The sequence below is a fragment of the Gekko japonicus genome, unplaced genomic scaffold (genome assembly GCF_001447785.1).
Source record: "Gekko japonicus isolate JY-2015 unplaced genomic scaffold, Gekko_japonicus_V1.1 scaffold179, whole genome shotgun sequence".
NCBI classification, from domain to species: Eukaryota; Metazoa; Chordata; class Lepidosauria; order Squamata; family Gekkonidae; genus Gekko; species Gekko japonicus.
In genome coordinates this window covers 1619928-1635132 of record NW_015160213.1, presented here as the reverse complement: position 1 = coordinate 1635132, position 15205 = coordinate 1619928, and the positions used below count along the sequence as shown (strand labels likewise).

General features: G+C 44.4%; 1 protein-coding gene across 1 annotated transcript in view; it reads left to right on the top strand.

The window, feature by feature from the left end:
• The first annotated feature begins 3685 nt into the window (after window positions 1-3685).
• The window catches only part of RNF180 (ring finger protein 180), an 86573-nt gene continuing 75053 nt past the window's right edge, over window positions 3686-15205 (top strand). Inside the window, exon 1 of the mRNA XM_015410261.1 lies at window positions 3686-3790. Within this exon, the coding sequence (XP_015265747.1) occupies window positions 3686-3790 (105 nt within the window). The remainder of the gene's footprint in view (window positions 3791-15205) is intronic.

Genomic DNA, 15205 nt, shown 5'->3' with positions numbered 1-15205 from the left:
AGGGGAAAAAGAAGTAAAGGCTGAAGGACTCTGAATTGTGCCTTGAACTTAACAATATGTTAGTGATGAATGCGGGGTGGTTTTCAGGCAATTTAAGTTTTTAAAATTAGGAGAGAGAAAAAAATGAAAAGGTTTGACTCTGTTTGTAGAGATGAAATTGAAGCTAAGACTTATTGTAACTAAGCTTATTGGAGATCTCTCTTGGGTTTTTAGGTAGTAGTTGGTATTCTTTACTTTATCCCAGTATGTGTAGCCCCCCTCTCCCTTTTTTCTTTGTAGTATTTGTAGTTATATAAAAATAATTTTAAAAAATCCCCTCTGGGGGAATAAAAAAAAAAGATAAATTGGGGAAGAGACATATTTAAACCACTTGGGGGTAAATGTAAATAAATAAAAATAAAATTCGGAGCCTCTTCTGATGTCTTTTACAATCTGAGCCTATGAATGTATACCTAGAAGCCTAATTTTGTAACAGAATGTACTTCCAAGCAGAAGCTAATAAGACTCTTGTGTTCCAAATTAAGATGGTTGTATTTGCTCAAGCCTTTGATGAGCTTTAATCAGAATCCCTTTTTTATTTTATAGTGACTGTTAATTGTGCTTTGTGTTTAAGTTGTGGACTTTGCTGTTTTCTGTAAGCTACTTTGAAAGTCCTCTGTAGTGCAAAGGTGGTCTATAAATCTTGAACACTGGAACCTAAAACCACCTTCTAGAGTTTTCTACCTGTTTGCATAACTAATATCAAGCATTCAAAACTCTAGGCGGGCCATAATCTCTATGAAAGAATCAGTAGTATGGACCCTTCTTTTTCTAAATTGTCAGTAGCTCAATGACAGAGCACATGCTTTGCATACATAAGATCCCAGGATCAGTCCCATCATATATCTCTGGGGTTTTGTTTGTTTAGGAAGGATTTCAGGCAGAAGGGCTGCCCCAGAACCCGGAGAATTGTTGCCAGTTATAATTGACAACTCTGGGATAGATGGACCAATGGTCAAACTGAATGTAAAGAATGTCATATATTCATATGAACCTTTATAACGTTTGAACCAAAGAGGGTTGATAGGAGCATGATTTAAATTGGTACAGAAACAGGGATGCTGAACTCTCCCCAGCCCCCTCCCCCGCCAGTGATTTTCTTTCAGCCGGTGCCAAAAGTGAACCCTTCTGGAAGAAAATGACTAGTGGAAGGGGGAAGTGATAAATGGTAAACCTTTGAATGGTGAGCAGATCCACATTCGATGAGATGGATCTGTGATTAACAGGAATAATTTTGCTTTGTCTGTGTGTGGGAATCCTGGAGAGAGAAAGGGGTCACTACTATGAGGTGGCTTTTCAAGCAGGCCGATCCAGATTGTGCCTTTAGTTTTAAAAAATGATCACATCAGTGGGTTTAGGTCTAGAATAATTAGCTGGATTACATTTTGCTCAATTATACGTTACCTGTGGGCAAAATTGTCTATAAACTTGCAGATACTATCTTTGCCCTACCCTCCCAAGTACTGTGGCCAAGATATGTATTGTGGAAGATTTGAGTCCTAATCTCATTTTGTAAATGCAGTATTATTTCTGATGCTCCACTTGTGACATTGCACTTACTGTCCATGGACCACTAAGCACTGGAAGCTAAAAAAAAAATAAGAAATACCTTCTCTAAAAAGAGAATGTTGGATTGTGCTGGTAAATGGTTAGGCCTTGGCTGGATGTTTTTAATATTCAATTTAGGCCTGCATAGAAATGCCTGGCTTGACCCAAAGCAACAATTTAATGGTCAGGAAGTATGCTGTTCCAGAGCAAATTGGCAGTTGTTTCACAGCAATGCGTCACATTTTTCTGTCAGGAATTTATTCTTGCAACCAAAGAGTTGTAAAGGGCTTGCTTGCATGAACAAATTAGCCACCAAGTTTCACTTTAGCATTTGTGCAGGAGTTTTAAAGTGAGGTGCTAATTCTTGTAAATGTGGAAATCTGACATTAACTGTGCCATCCTATTTTCCTGAGAGTGAGCCCCATTGAATATACTTGAGCTGAATTCGGAGTAGACCTATTTAAGATTGCTCTCTCATACTGCATTCCTTCTCTAAGTAGTCTTAATCCTAAAGGAGCTACCTTGGAGAAAATTATTGTGGAATGAATCCTTCAGCTGATTTTTAGCTGTTGCTTTCAAATAATGTGATTTGTTTGTTTTCCCTTCTACATGTTAGCTTTTCTGTCCGGTAAGTAACTTTATTAAACAGTAGGATTGATTTGTGGCCTATTATAATGCTGTAAACTCACCTATCTCATTTTATGTCCTCTTCCTAACTTCCTTCTGTTCTGTAGATTGAAAAGTGACAGTTTCCCAGCTGAATTCAAGATGGCAGCTAGTCCTGATTATTTACATAAGTGATTGTTGCAAATAATTTGTTCCTTCTTAGACTATATTTAGGTTGCAGACTGGTTGGTTCACTTTTGCCAAACATCTGATTATATTTTCTCCAACTTAATCAGACCATCAGGTTACTTCACTCCTCACAAAAGTCATACTGTCCTATAAACCATTTCTTTCATTGTAAAGGCAGCACACTGAATTTTGAACTGCTGTGTTCAAATAGTTATTTCAGTACAGAACAGTCAAGCAAATCCTATACAGAACTTTCCACTTCCCCCTTCCCACTACAGCCTCCTGTGCTCATGGATGTCAGTGGATTCCCTGGAAGAGCATAGGGAGACAAAGTGGGGGTCTCCAGTGGGAGGGTTGAATTGGCAAAAATCCTCTCCTTTTTCACTGGTGAAAGTAGCCTCCAAATCGTGGTCAGAACGCACCCCAATCTTGACTGTGCTATGTACAGGGCAAGCTATACTGGTGTACTGCTATATACTAAGAACTGAAAGTATGCTAGATATTGCAAAATTGTGTCACCAGAAAATTTTAGTTTGGTTTTTTTCTGTCCAACGTACACTCTTCAGAATAAACTGGCCCCTGCTGTTTGAATCCAAACACCCACAGACACTTTTTTTTAACTCACTCAGAATTTATAGTATGACATTTTTTGTAAGACAATCTGCAGCATTAGAGAATGATAATTTTGTCCACAGTCAGTTATTTAATACAATATGTATGATAAATACACTGTTGAATAGAAGTGTACCGCAGTATTCAGTTATTGTGCTAGTCCTCTGTTGACTATGAGACTTCCTTTTTTTCTTTCTTTTTTAAATTATTTTTATTATTTTAACAGGGAAAATACATATACAAATAACAAATATGTTGTAATACATTACTCAGTACAGTACTACATTTAGTTAGTAAGTGAAAAAAATGTTCCCCTAGGTATATTGGTTTTGATAGGTGTAGTAATTGTTGTTCTGAATGTTAGTGCAGAGTTTGACCTTGTTAGCAGATCTGATCTCTTGGTATTTCTCACAGGTGTAACCACTGTTAGTCGGGAGTATTTCTTTCCTTGACATATAATTTAGTATCGGTGACCATGTTTTAATAAATCTCATGTGTGGAGCTATGCTTGTCTGTTGTGTTCTTTGTACTGAGTCTGCGATTTTGGCCATTACGAACTGTTGCCACTTATTTTCTAATATTGAAAATATTTATATGTGAATTGAATTAAAAATGTAGAACTGAAGAAAGCACAGTATATTATTAAACTTACACAATTTTTATTTTTATTTTACAGGTACACAGAATTAAGATGAACAGGCCAAGGCAGGTTGACATGCTTCATTGCTGGAAGTGCAGAAAATATGTAGCTAGTTCTGATTGCCTCATGAAAGACCAAACTACAGATTTATTTGATGTAAGTTAAAAAAAAATCTTTCAAATCATTGTTGTTTTATGCACACACACACACACACAGAGGAATATCAGATTTTTCCATATTAAACTATTACACTCAGGGGTCATTTCCTGCAGGAGCGCACAGGAGCGGAGCTCCGGCAGTAAAGAGCCCAGGGGGCAGGCACATGCAACAAGCCCCACCCCCAGCAGCCCTCAGTCAGAGCAAGAAGCAGCCAGGTAAGTTGCAGAGCTCCCCCTGGCCCCCCGGTCCAAGACAGTCCAGTAGCACCTTTAAGACCAAGTTTTATTCAGGTACAAGCTCTCCCTCCTCTGCGAGGACAGATCTGCACGTTCCCCCCCTCCCAATAGCTAGCAATCCAAAACAGTTCAGTGGAGCCTGAGCGGTGGGTGTTGCCTTCTGACACACTTCCAGTGATATCAGGGGGTGTGGCATATGCAAATAAGTTATGCTAATGAGTTATGCTAATGAGCTCCTGCACCTCTTTTTCTACGAAATGACCCCTGATTACACTACTTATAATTCTTGTATCTTCATAAACCAGAATATGGGTATTGATTCATTGAGCAATTCATTGAGCAAATTTCATTTACTTGTTTCTGAATATTGTAATTTTTCATGTCAGATACATGTAGTCTTTTTGGCTGGGTGTGGCCTCTTTGTCCATTGTAGCATGTAGAAGGGCACTGTTGACACATGTAGGCATATATCACAATGGAGGATGAGAAAGTGGATGAGCTCAAGAGTGTTCAGCTGAAGTTATTAGGTTTTGTATTACTATTGCCTGAGTGTATATGGAGACAAAGTTGGGAACTAGGTTTGTTGCAGTGTTTGATTTCTGGGCTTGAGTCTCTGTTGAGTGGATCACTATTACTGTGTGAGAAGCTGTTTTAGTTTAGGGCTGTGTGTAAGCAAGGAAAGGCTTGCCACCAAGGTCTGTGAGAGAGAAATATCGCTGTCCGGGATAGGTTGTGTTGGACAGGTTTGAGTTGCAAGCTATAAATGACAACCAATGGTTATTCTGTTGTTATCATCTTTGGGCCTGCCTTATAGCTGTTTCTGGGTACCTTTGTGGCTTGTCAATCTGTTCATTTACTTCATTATAATCCCAAGAATGCATGTTGTAAATGCTTCAGGTGAGGATCACCTTCTAAGGTACTGGAGCAAATGTGGTTGTACCATAAGCTTGATCTCAGAAAGTGCTTTGTTTGGTAAGCTACATATACATAATTCATGAATTCAGAAAATCAGGGACATTTTAAAATGTAATGTACTAAGAGTTTGAGTCTTTGGTTTGGATTGTGTGTGTATTTTTTAACCCAGTTCTTCATGCAGTTCCTGCTGTCTTGCAGCATCAGTTAATTATCAGGCACTAGTTCCTACTTGCTCTCCTGCTGACATCTTTTATGATGCTGGTTCAGAGAGAAGAGTAAAGTGAAAGTGCACCATGCTGGTTCTTTATTCACAGTGAATATAAACATACTGTGTTCATATAAACATACACTATTGGTAACAGCTTTATTTTTAATCAAATTGGATGGTGCCTACACAATCAGAAATTCCATTCTTTCCTGTACCTTAATAGCAACTCTTGAAATATTTTGCCCCCTGTAGGAAATGGAAAAATCAATTTTTGAGGAAGTTTCTGTGACTATCTGTAAACATTCTCACATTCTTCTGATGTGATTGCATCATTCATCATGGTAGGGATTAGGTGAACGACCAGTGGTTCAATGTGAAATTAGTGGGCATGTTGTCCTGGATTTGCTGACTAAAAATGCAAGTAGTGCATCCAAATTTATTGGTGACACCTTTTGGTCTGAGTTATACACAGTTTTCATCAGAGGTCATTTCGGGGGGGGACGCGGGGGAACACAGTTCCCCCGGGTGAGGTGCAGGGGGCGGGGCACATGACGAAGCCCCGCCCCCTGCTTCCGGCCATCCTGCTTCCGGCCCTCATTCAGCCAGGAGGAGGCAGGAGAAGAGGGAGGGTAAGTTGCTTCCTCCCCGCCTCTCCCTACCCCTACCTGCCTGGGGCCAGGGAGGGCCTTGGCAGGGCTTCCTAGCACTCCCGCTGGCCTTGCAGGTCCACCGCCGGGCCCCTGATGTCAGGGGGTGTGGCATATGCTAATGAGTTATGCTAATGAGTTCCCCTAGCTCTTTTTCTACGAAATGACCCCTGGTTTTCATGACACTTTCATGAGTCCAGTAAGATCTTGGTAGATGTCCCTGTCAGAGTCCATTATGCATAACCAGGGTGTGAGGGAGCTCTAGAGACTTGAGACAAAAGGCCTTTTGTCTCTGTACTCCATAGAGCATTCTATCAGGTAGGTTACTTCCTTTTTAGAGTGTCCAGGAGAATTCCTGCCAGTTTCAGGGCCCCCTGATTTGATATCAAACTGAATATTTTATCCAAAGGTTTGGCAGTCTAGCAGCCTGAATAGCCCAGTTTGGCCTGAGCTCATCACAGCTTGGGAGCTAAGCAGGATCTACCACAGTCAGTACTTGGATGGGAGACCACCACAGAAGACTGAGGTTATTATGTAGAAGAAGGCGATGGCAAACCACCTCTGTTCATCTCTTGCCTAGAACACCCCAAGGTTGAAGTCCTCATAAGTTGGTTGCGACTAAATGGCACATTCTTCTTCTCCTCTTCCTCCTCCTCCTTCTCCTCCTCTTGCTAGAAGTTCTTTAGGGGTTAATAAGTGAGGGGGTCCCCTTTTGGGGGGGCGGGATCTTGTAAGTATCAGTACTTAGCAATATTTTATAATCTTGGACCAGTCAGTTAACCAAACCTTTTTTGACTGATCAAATGACCAACTTTACACTATTTAAAATAATTTTAGTAAGCTTCTAGTCAGTTAAGAAAGGTAACATCGCATATGGGAATCTTCAGCTGCTTCTTAAAGTTTTATGGTTTATTTCTGGAGTTGGGAGATTTTTTGATATCTCAGATATTTCTATTATTTGTTTGTCAGTGACTTTGCAGCATTCTGAAATGTCATTTTCATATGCTGCCATGAATCCAGTCTTTATACAATAACTTGAAAATGCAGTTATTGGCATTAAACTGTTATTAGTTAAAGTGCTCTTGGTGTAGCATTTAATAATATATCAGTGTTTTACTGCAGCATAGCCATATGCAATGTACTGTTTGATTAGTTTTCTTGTTTGTTCTTCCTTTTTCACTGCCATATTTATTTATTTACCATAGATCCTGCCTTTCTACAATGCGTAAGGCAGCTTACAAAATATAAACATACACAGTTAAAACATAGTTAAAACATATAAATTAATGTACATTAAGTTAAAACTATAGTTTCTGTAACATATATCACTAACAGGGGTCAATCAGATTCATTAGTTACTATGGATATACACCTAAAAGAACCAAGTAGTGGTATTTGAGGATATTTGGGTCCCCCAATACTGTTTCAGGAATTGAGTTTGGTGTTTTTCCGGGATCCCAGAATTATTCATTATTCCTTGAGGGGGACCCGAAGGGGGTGTTTTTGACTAAAATGGCACCAAAATTGTGGGGGTTCTAATGCTGCCTGTCCGATTCTACAGGCCCCTGAATAAGTTCCCCCCAGCCATCCTATTTGTTGCCATTATTTCCTTACGGCAAAAAATTCATGAAACCAATAGCCAAACACACAAGAGCAACTACTGGCCAAAAGCCTCCAGTGCAAACAGAACAACAAGTGCAGCAGAAGTGATGTCAAACAGAGAATTCAAACCAAACCAATCCTTACCTACAGTTAACTGTTAACTAAAACATAACCAGAATTTTTTTTCTGAACCTGCTACAACAAATAAATACTTAAAAATGAACAGGAAAGCCCCAAAACTCCATGAAATCACAAAAGAAAATGAAGGAACAATATTTTTTAAGAACTGGAAAGAAAGAAAAAAGGCTGACTCTTCCCCACTACAACCCCCCTGTCCCTCCCCACAAACCTACAGAAAAACTTAATACTTTGAAAGAATCCCCTCTCGTTAGCAGGAAATCAAGGAGGTTTTTTGGAATTTCTGCATGTCACAGATATTGTGGTAGAAAGGTTTTGCAAGCATTTTGTTGGGTACAGTGACAGAAATACATGGGTTCTTGATGTCTCGTATTTGTGGCCATTACTGTGATAATGGTGCCAAAGAAGTGCAAGCCAATGTTGTAGAAAAAAATTCCCAGGCATTCTTTGTACCTTGTTCTCTGGCCACACAAAGGGAATCTTGTGTACATTAACTTTGCAAGCAAAGGATTTTTTTGTAATATTACATCACTTTTTTTCCCCCTGGAGCAACAAAATGCTGGGAAGTGGCCTTATAGCACTGGCCAAACTGACCCTGAGACAGACATTTTGGAGTGCTGCATGTTGGAGTAGTTGCTGTGAAATCAGGGCTTGTTTTGTTTTGTTTTGTTCAGTTGGGGGGGCAGTTGCTCCAACTAGTCAATATATTAGAGGTGCTTTCTCATGGTTTACATTTTGATCATTATGGGTACACACAGGCAAAAAATATACTTGGCCATCTTTGTACCCAATTAGAGCCCTCAAGGTAGTGACTAGTTTTTTAAAAAGACAATACATATCAATTTTAAAACAATGGTCTAGTTGGTTTTTTGCCATCGTCACAGTTGACTTATGGCACACCGTAGGATTTTCAAGGCAAGAGACATTCCATTGCCTGCATCTGCGTCACAACTGCAGTATTCCTTGGTGGTCTCCCATCCAAATACTAACCAGGGCCAACCCTGCTTAACTTCTGAGGTCTGCTGAGATTGGGTTAGCCTGGGCTATCCAGGTCAGGGCTTTAAAAATAATATATATATATGTATAAAACCAACAATTAAAGATTTAGATGGTGATATTTGTTGGAAGATTAAATTAGTTGTGCCAAAGATGTAGCTCTTGGTTTAAAAAACTGACTGATGCATTTCTCAGTATTTAAAATAAGTTTTATTTTCTTGTTTTGGTTAATGTTTTGGTCCATCAGTGGCTATTAGCCACAAGGTATAGATAGGAACTCTCAGTCTGGGGCAAGTGATGCACTGGTGCTGGGTGGAGGCAACAGTGGGAGGGGATTCTAGTGTCCGGGCCCCACTGGTGGACCTCCTGATGGCACCTGGTATTTTTGGCCACTGTGTGACACAGGGTGTTGGACTGGATGGGCCATTGGCCTGATCCAACATTGGCTTCTCTTATGTTCTTATGCATGGCGTTTTTGATCCAGTGTTGATACACAGTGCCTGTATCAGTGTCATGGATGGCCAGAACTAAAAGGAACAGTTGCTGGACTTGACCAAAAAGATCACCGAAGATATTGCGGCACAAACAGATACAACAAACCTGGCCTCTCAGAGAAGCATGTCAAGAAAGGGGTCTAGAAACCCAGAACAGAATAGCCTTGAGAAACAATAAGAACAACACAAAGAAAAATTATATGGCTTAGTATAGATTAGAAGCTGTCTGACCCATTATCAATAGATACAATTTGCTTAGGTGTTAGAAACAACAGCCAACAACGTAGTACACAATTTCAGGAAAAGAATACTTAATTGAAGAGCTATAGATGCATTAACATAGGCACTCATGGGGCATAATAGGATATAGGGTATTCGTATGCACCGCCCCTTGCCCCGGCCCATGAGCCACCCTCCCGCGCGCGGGAGAACGAGCTTCGGCCGTTTAGCGCTGAAGCTGGGAACGAAACTCTCTCTCACGGTTCCCAAGAAAACCAGACATCAACAAATCCACCTCCAATACTTAGAGATAAGCATTGTAGCAGCAAAGAAGCACAGAAGGAATGCAAAGGCAATTATAAGACAACCAACCTCCCCACCCCCATGGCAGCATAGCTGACATACTGCCCCCTCTAAAATCCGCTTCACACCAGTCATCCGGGAGGTCTCCCAGTCATTCCGGGAGATCTCCCGGTCACTCCAGGAGGTCTCCCGGTTTGTCCAGGAAAGCACGGTGAAATTTCCATAACAGTCTAGGGGCCCAAATAACCCCTACTTCCACCCACTCGAGGTGCTAGGGTCCAAAATCAGCCCATTCCACCAAATACAGCAATTTCCCACGTTTGATCTTAGAGTCCAGAATATTCGCAATTTCATAATGTTCCTCGCCTTCCACCAAGATAGGGGGGTACCGGTTTCGATGGACGCCACAGACTGGAACCGGAATCTTTTTTCAGGAGGCTGAAATGAAACACAGAATACAATTTCCTCAAGTTCTTGGGTAAATCCAGTTCCACGGCCACCTCATTGATCACCCGTTTCACTGGAAATGGCCCAATGTACTTCCAGCCCAGTTTTCGACTAGGGCGTAACAACGGAATGTTTTTAGTTGACACATAAATGGAGTCTCCAGGCTGCAGAGCCCAACCCTCCACCCTTTTCTTGTCAACCTGGCATTTGTACGCGTCCTTAGCAGCATTCAAAGTCTTACACAATAAAGACCACAAGTCACGCAATTGTTTACACCATAGAGCAGCATCCCCCAACCCCAAGTCATTGTTGCCATCCAGGAACAGGATGGGTGGGCTATCATAACCATACAATGCTTTAAACGGAGACATTCCAATAGAGGAGTGAGACGTGTTATTATAACAAAATTCAGCCAATGGCAGGAGATCGACCCAGTTGTCTTGTTGATAATTCATAGAATATATTGCTCCAAGGTCTGATTGACCCGCTCCATTTGGCCATCAGTCTCAGGGTGATAAGCGCTGCTAAGTCCCCTCTCCACCCCCATCAGTTTCATAAGCTCCCCCAGAATTTAGACACGAATTGAAACCCCCTGTCGGAGACCACCTTGGTAGGGAGCATGTGTAACCGCACCACATCTCGAAGAAATGCTTTGGCCAACGCCTTAGCAGTTGGCAGGGAGGCAAAGGGGATAAAATGTGCTTGCTTGGAAAACAAATCCACTGCCACTCATATAACAGTCATTGTTTTACTCTGCGGGAGATCAGTAATAAAGTCCATGGAGATAACTTCCCAGGGCCGGCTTGGTGTAGGCAGCGGGTGTAACAGCCCTGGAGGTCTCCTTGGTCGAGGTTTACTCATGGCACAAAGCTGACAGAACTTGATACAGGATGATAAATCCTTGCGCATCTGCAGCCACCAAAATTGACGTTGCAATAGATTTAACGAATCCCGGGTGGCCTGACAGTTTGGAGCCATGTACTGCTTGCAACACTTCCCCCCTGAGTGAAAGAGGAATGAACAGTTTGTGTCCCCGATACCAACAGCCATCTGCCCGTAGCTTGACATCACCCTCCGCTTCAAGCACTGCCTTGTTGCCCTCAGAGAAGGTGGAGGCGAACTTGCTGTGCCAAGTTTCCTCCCCCGCCCCTTGTGACCGGGAAGGGTGGGAGTTTTGCATCATAGGGGGCGGAGGTTCACGGTGAGCTTGGCTGCGTGTCGTCACCACTCCGCCCAAATGTGAAGGCGTGAACAACTTCCCGTTGGCTATCTTGTTGGGGTAGGCAGGACAGGGCGTCAGCCAGTGAATTTGCTGAGCCAGGGAAATGATGGAGTCCATGGAGATAACTTCCCAGGGCCGGCTTGGTGTAGGCAGCGGGTGTAACAGCCCTGGAGGTCTCCTTGGTCGAGGTTTACTCATGGCACAAAGCTGACAGAACTTGATACAGGATGATAAATCCTTGCGCATCTGCAGCCACCAAAATTGACGTTGCAATAGATTTAACGAATCCCGGGTGGCCTGACAGTTTGGAGCCATGTACTGCTTGCAACACTTCCCCCCTGAGTGAAAGAGGAATGAACAGTTTGTGTCCCCGATACCAACAGCCATCTGCCCGTAGCTTGACATCACCCTCCGCTTCAAGCACTGCCTTGTTGCCCTCAGAGAAGGTGGAGGCGAACTTGCTGTGCCAAGTTTCCTCCCCCGCCCCTTGTGACCGGGAAGGGTGGGAGTTTTGCATCATAGGGGGCGGAGGTTCACGGTGAGCTTGGCTGCGTGTCGTCACCACTCCGCCCAAATGTGAAGGCGTGAACAACTTCCCGTTGGCTATCTTGTTGGGGTAGGCAGGACAGGGCGTCAGCCAGTGAATTTGCTGAGCCAGGGAAATGATGGAGGTGAACTGGAATTTGGAAAAGAAATCTGCCCAGCGGAGCTGCTTGGCATTGAGACACTGAGGCGTTTTGAGCATTTCTAAGTTCTTATGATCAGTCCACACCTCGAACAGAACTCACGCCCCCTCCAACCAGTGACTCCAGGTGGAAAGGGCGAGTTTTATTGCCCCCACCTCCTTTTCCCAAACAGACCAGTTCCGTTCGGTGTCATTAAACTTCCTTGACACATACGCCGAAGGATGAAGCAACCCATCCCCTCCCTCTTGGAGGATGCCCCCCCATGGCCACATTTGACGCATCAGTTTGCATAGTGAATTTTTTTCTTTCATCGGAGTGGGCAAGGACTGGCTCCGAAGTGAACAATGCTTTGAGGCATTCAAAGGCCTTCTGACACTCCTTACTCCATGGCAATACTGAGCCCGGCTTCGTAGCCTCCGGGCCCTTCCCCTTAGTTTTTAATAAGTCCATCAGGGGTAAGCTGACCTGGGCAAAATTGGGCAAAAAAATTCTGTAAAAGTTTGCAAATCCGAGAAAGGATTGGAGTTGGCGTTGGGTGCGGGGTACCCCCCACCCCAGTACATCACGCACTTTTCCTGGATCCATCTCTAGACCCTGGTCCGAGATGCGATAGCCCAAAAAGTCAATGTGGGTTTTATGAAACTCGCATTTAGACAGTTTTGCAAACAGTTTGTGCTTGTGCAACATGGCCAACACCTCCCTCACCAATTTCACATGGGAGGGGAGGTTGGGGGAGTACAGCAAGATATCATCTAGGTAAACAAGGGCCCCTTTGAACAAATGCTTGTGCAATACTTCATTGATCAAGTTCATGAAGACCCCTGGAGCCCCCTGAAGACCGAAAGGCATCACCCGATACTCGAACTGTCTGAGGGGGGTATTGAAAGAAGTCTTATGTTCGTCCCCCTCCCTGATGCGCACTGCATTTAAACCTCTGTAATCCATGCATAATCTCAACCCCCCGTCCTTCTTCCTAAACAAGACCGGTGCTGTGAATGGAGACGAAGCCGGTCTGATGAAACCCCAGGCCAGTTTCTTGTCAATGAACTTGCGCAGTTCATCTTTCTCGGCCGGCCCTATTGCATAGATGCGCCCCTTGGGTAGTTTCTGGCCCGGCAAGATTTCAATGCTACAGTCTGAATGTCTATGAGGTGGGAGCTCATCCACGTCTTCCTCCTCAAACACTCTGGCCAGGTCCTGATACTCGGGGGGATAGACATTAGTTCGTCCTGAGCCAAGCACACTCTCGGGGTTTCCGCTATCGGCTGCTGACCCGAAGTTGGGTCCCACTGGTGTTCTCGGCACCTGGGAGAGATGAATTGCACCTTCCCTTCATCCCGTAATATGTAGGGATCATGCCCATGCAGCCACGGGCCTCCTAGAACTAGCGGGAATCTGGCAGCTGGGGTGATCACAAATGGCCGTTCTTCCCAATGATCCCCCGCCCCAACCCGCAATGGTACAGTCTCATATTCACAAGGATCCTTCATAGTGGACCCATTTATTTGGGTAAAAATCAAAGGGTCTTCCAGCTTCACCACCCCCGCCTCTAGTCCGGTAACGAGGGAGGGGTTGATCAGATCCCTCCCACACCCTGAGTCAATGAGTGCCCGTACCTAGATATGTGTTCCGAGGCTGGGGTTAATCAAAGTTACAGTCATGAAAAATGGGGGGGGGAGCTGCTCACCACTTTAAGCTCCTCTGGGATTGAGCCCTGCTGCTCCGCGCCTCTCAAAGCAGGACCGAGCCTTTTCCCGCTGGCTCGGGGCCGTCCTCGCTGGAATCATTTTCCAATCCCTCCAGGTTGGCTTGCAAGGCTTTGGTGTATTTTGGTTTCCCAGTTGGCTTTTTGGCCGGGGTGACGGGGCGTGCTTTTGCCTGGTCGCTCGTCCCTTGTTTCCCAGGACCCGTTTCACTGCATTTGGCCGCGAAATGGCCCCTTTCCCCACATTTCAGGCAAAGCCCTTGGCTCATGCGGTGCTCCCGCATAGACTCCGACTGCCGTGCCGGTTTCCCTTTTGGAGCCGAAGGGGTAGGCTTACCTCCCGCAGTTGCGATGTCCAGGCGCAGGGTGTTCAGGTGGATCTCTCCACCTCATGCATCCATGCCTGGAGGGAGACGGGATCCACCGCTCTCAGGACCGTTTCCCGGATTTCCGGATTCAGCACCACTCGGTGTAATTCCGCCAGCACGGGATCAGGCCACGTTTGGACTTTGGCCATGTGCAACATGAACTCCGATGAGTACTCCCTCATGGATTTCTTGCCTTGCTTCAGGGTGCGCAGGAATGCCCTTGCCTTTGGCCCGGCATTCCGGTCTTCGAATTGGGCCCACAACGCCCACATAAAAGCGTCCAAATTCACTAGCTCAGGGCCCCGCGCATTATGCAGCCCCACATACCAAGCTGCCGCAGGGCCCCGCGAGCGTGCCGCTACCACGTCCACGCGGCTACTGTCATCTGGGAACAGGTGGCCCGACCTCTCCACGAACTTCATCACTCGAACCACAAAATAGGAAAGTTCCTTGGGGTTCCCGTCAAATGTGGCCTCGGGGTGTTTTTTTCTTTTCTTTTCAGGAAAAGGTAATACTTTATGGAAGAGCTATAGGTGCATTAACATAGGCACTGTTAATAATGATGGCTGCCCATGGGGCATAATAGGATATGGGGTATTCGTATGCACCCCCCTTTGCCCCGACCAATGAGCCACCCTCTCGCATGCGAGAGAACGAGCTTCGGCCGTTTAGCACTGAAGCTGGGAACGAAACACTCTCTCACGGTACCCAAGAAAACCAGACATCAACAAATCCACCTGCAATACTTAGAGATAAACATTGTAGCAGCAAAGAAGCACAGAAGGAATGCAAAGGCAATTAGAAGACAACCAACCTCCCCACCCCCATGGCAGCATAGCTGATATTAGGGCCAGGTGTAGAAGCATCTGAGAATTCCAAGGATGTCCAGCTTCACTTCTGAAGATATAATTCAAGGATGGGAGTATTGGTTGAAGGCCAAAAGCTATTGATATGTATGAGAAACTTGTAATTATTATTTTTAATTAGACTTTGTTGAGATAAAATGTCATGAGAATGAATTAACGTTTTAAATATATTCTCAGATGTTATTTTAAGTATATTGTCTCTGAAGTTATAAGATAACAAGGGGTGGACCCACGATACTCGCAGGGGGGGGAGGCAGAGGAGGAAGCAGCAGGAGGAGGTAAGTACCCCCCATCCTGCCGGTTCCCCCCTGTCCTCCACCCCCCCTCCATCTCCCCCCATTGCCTCTCGCCCCCAGCTCC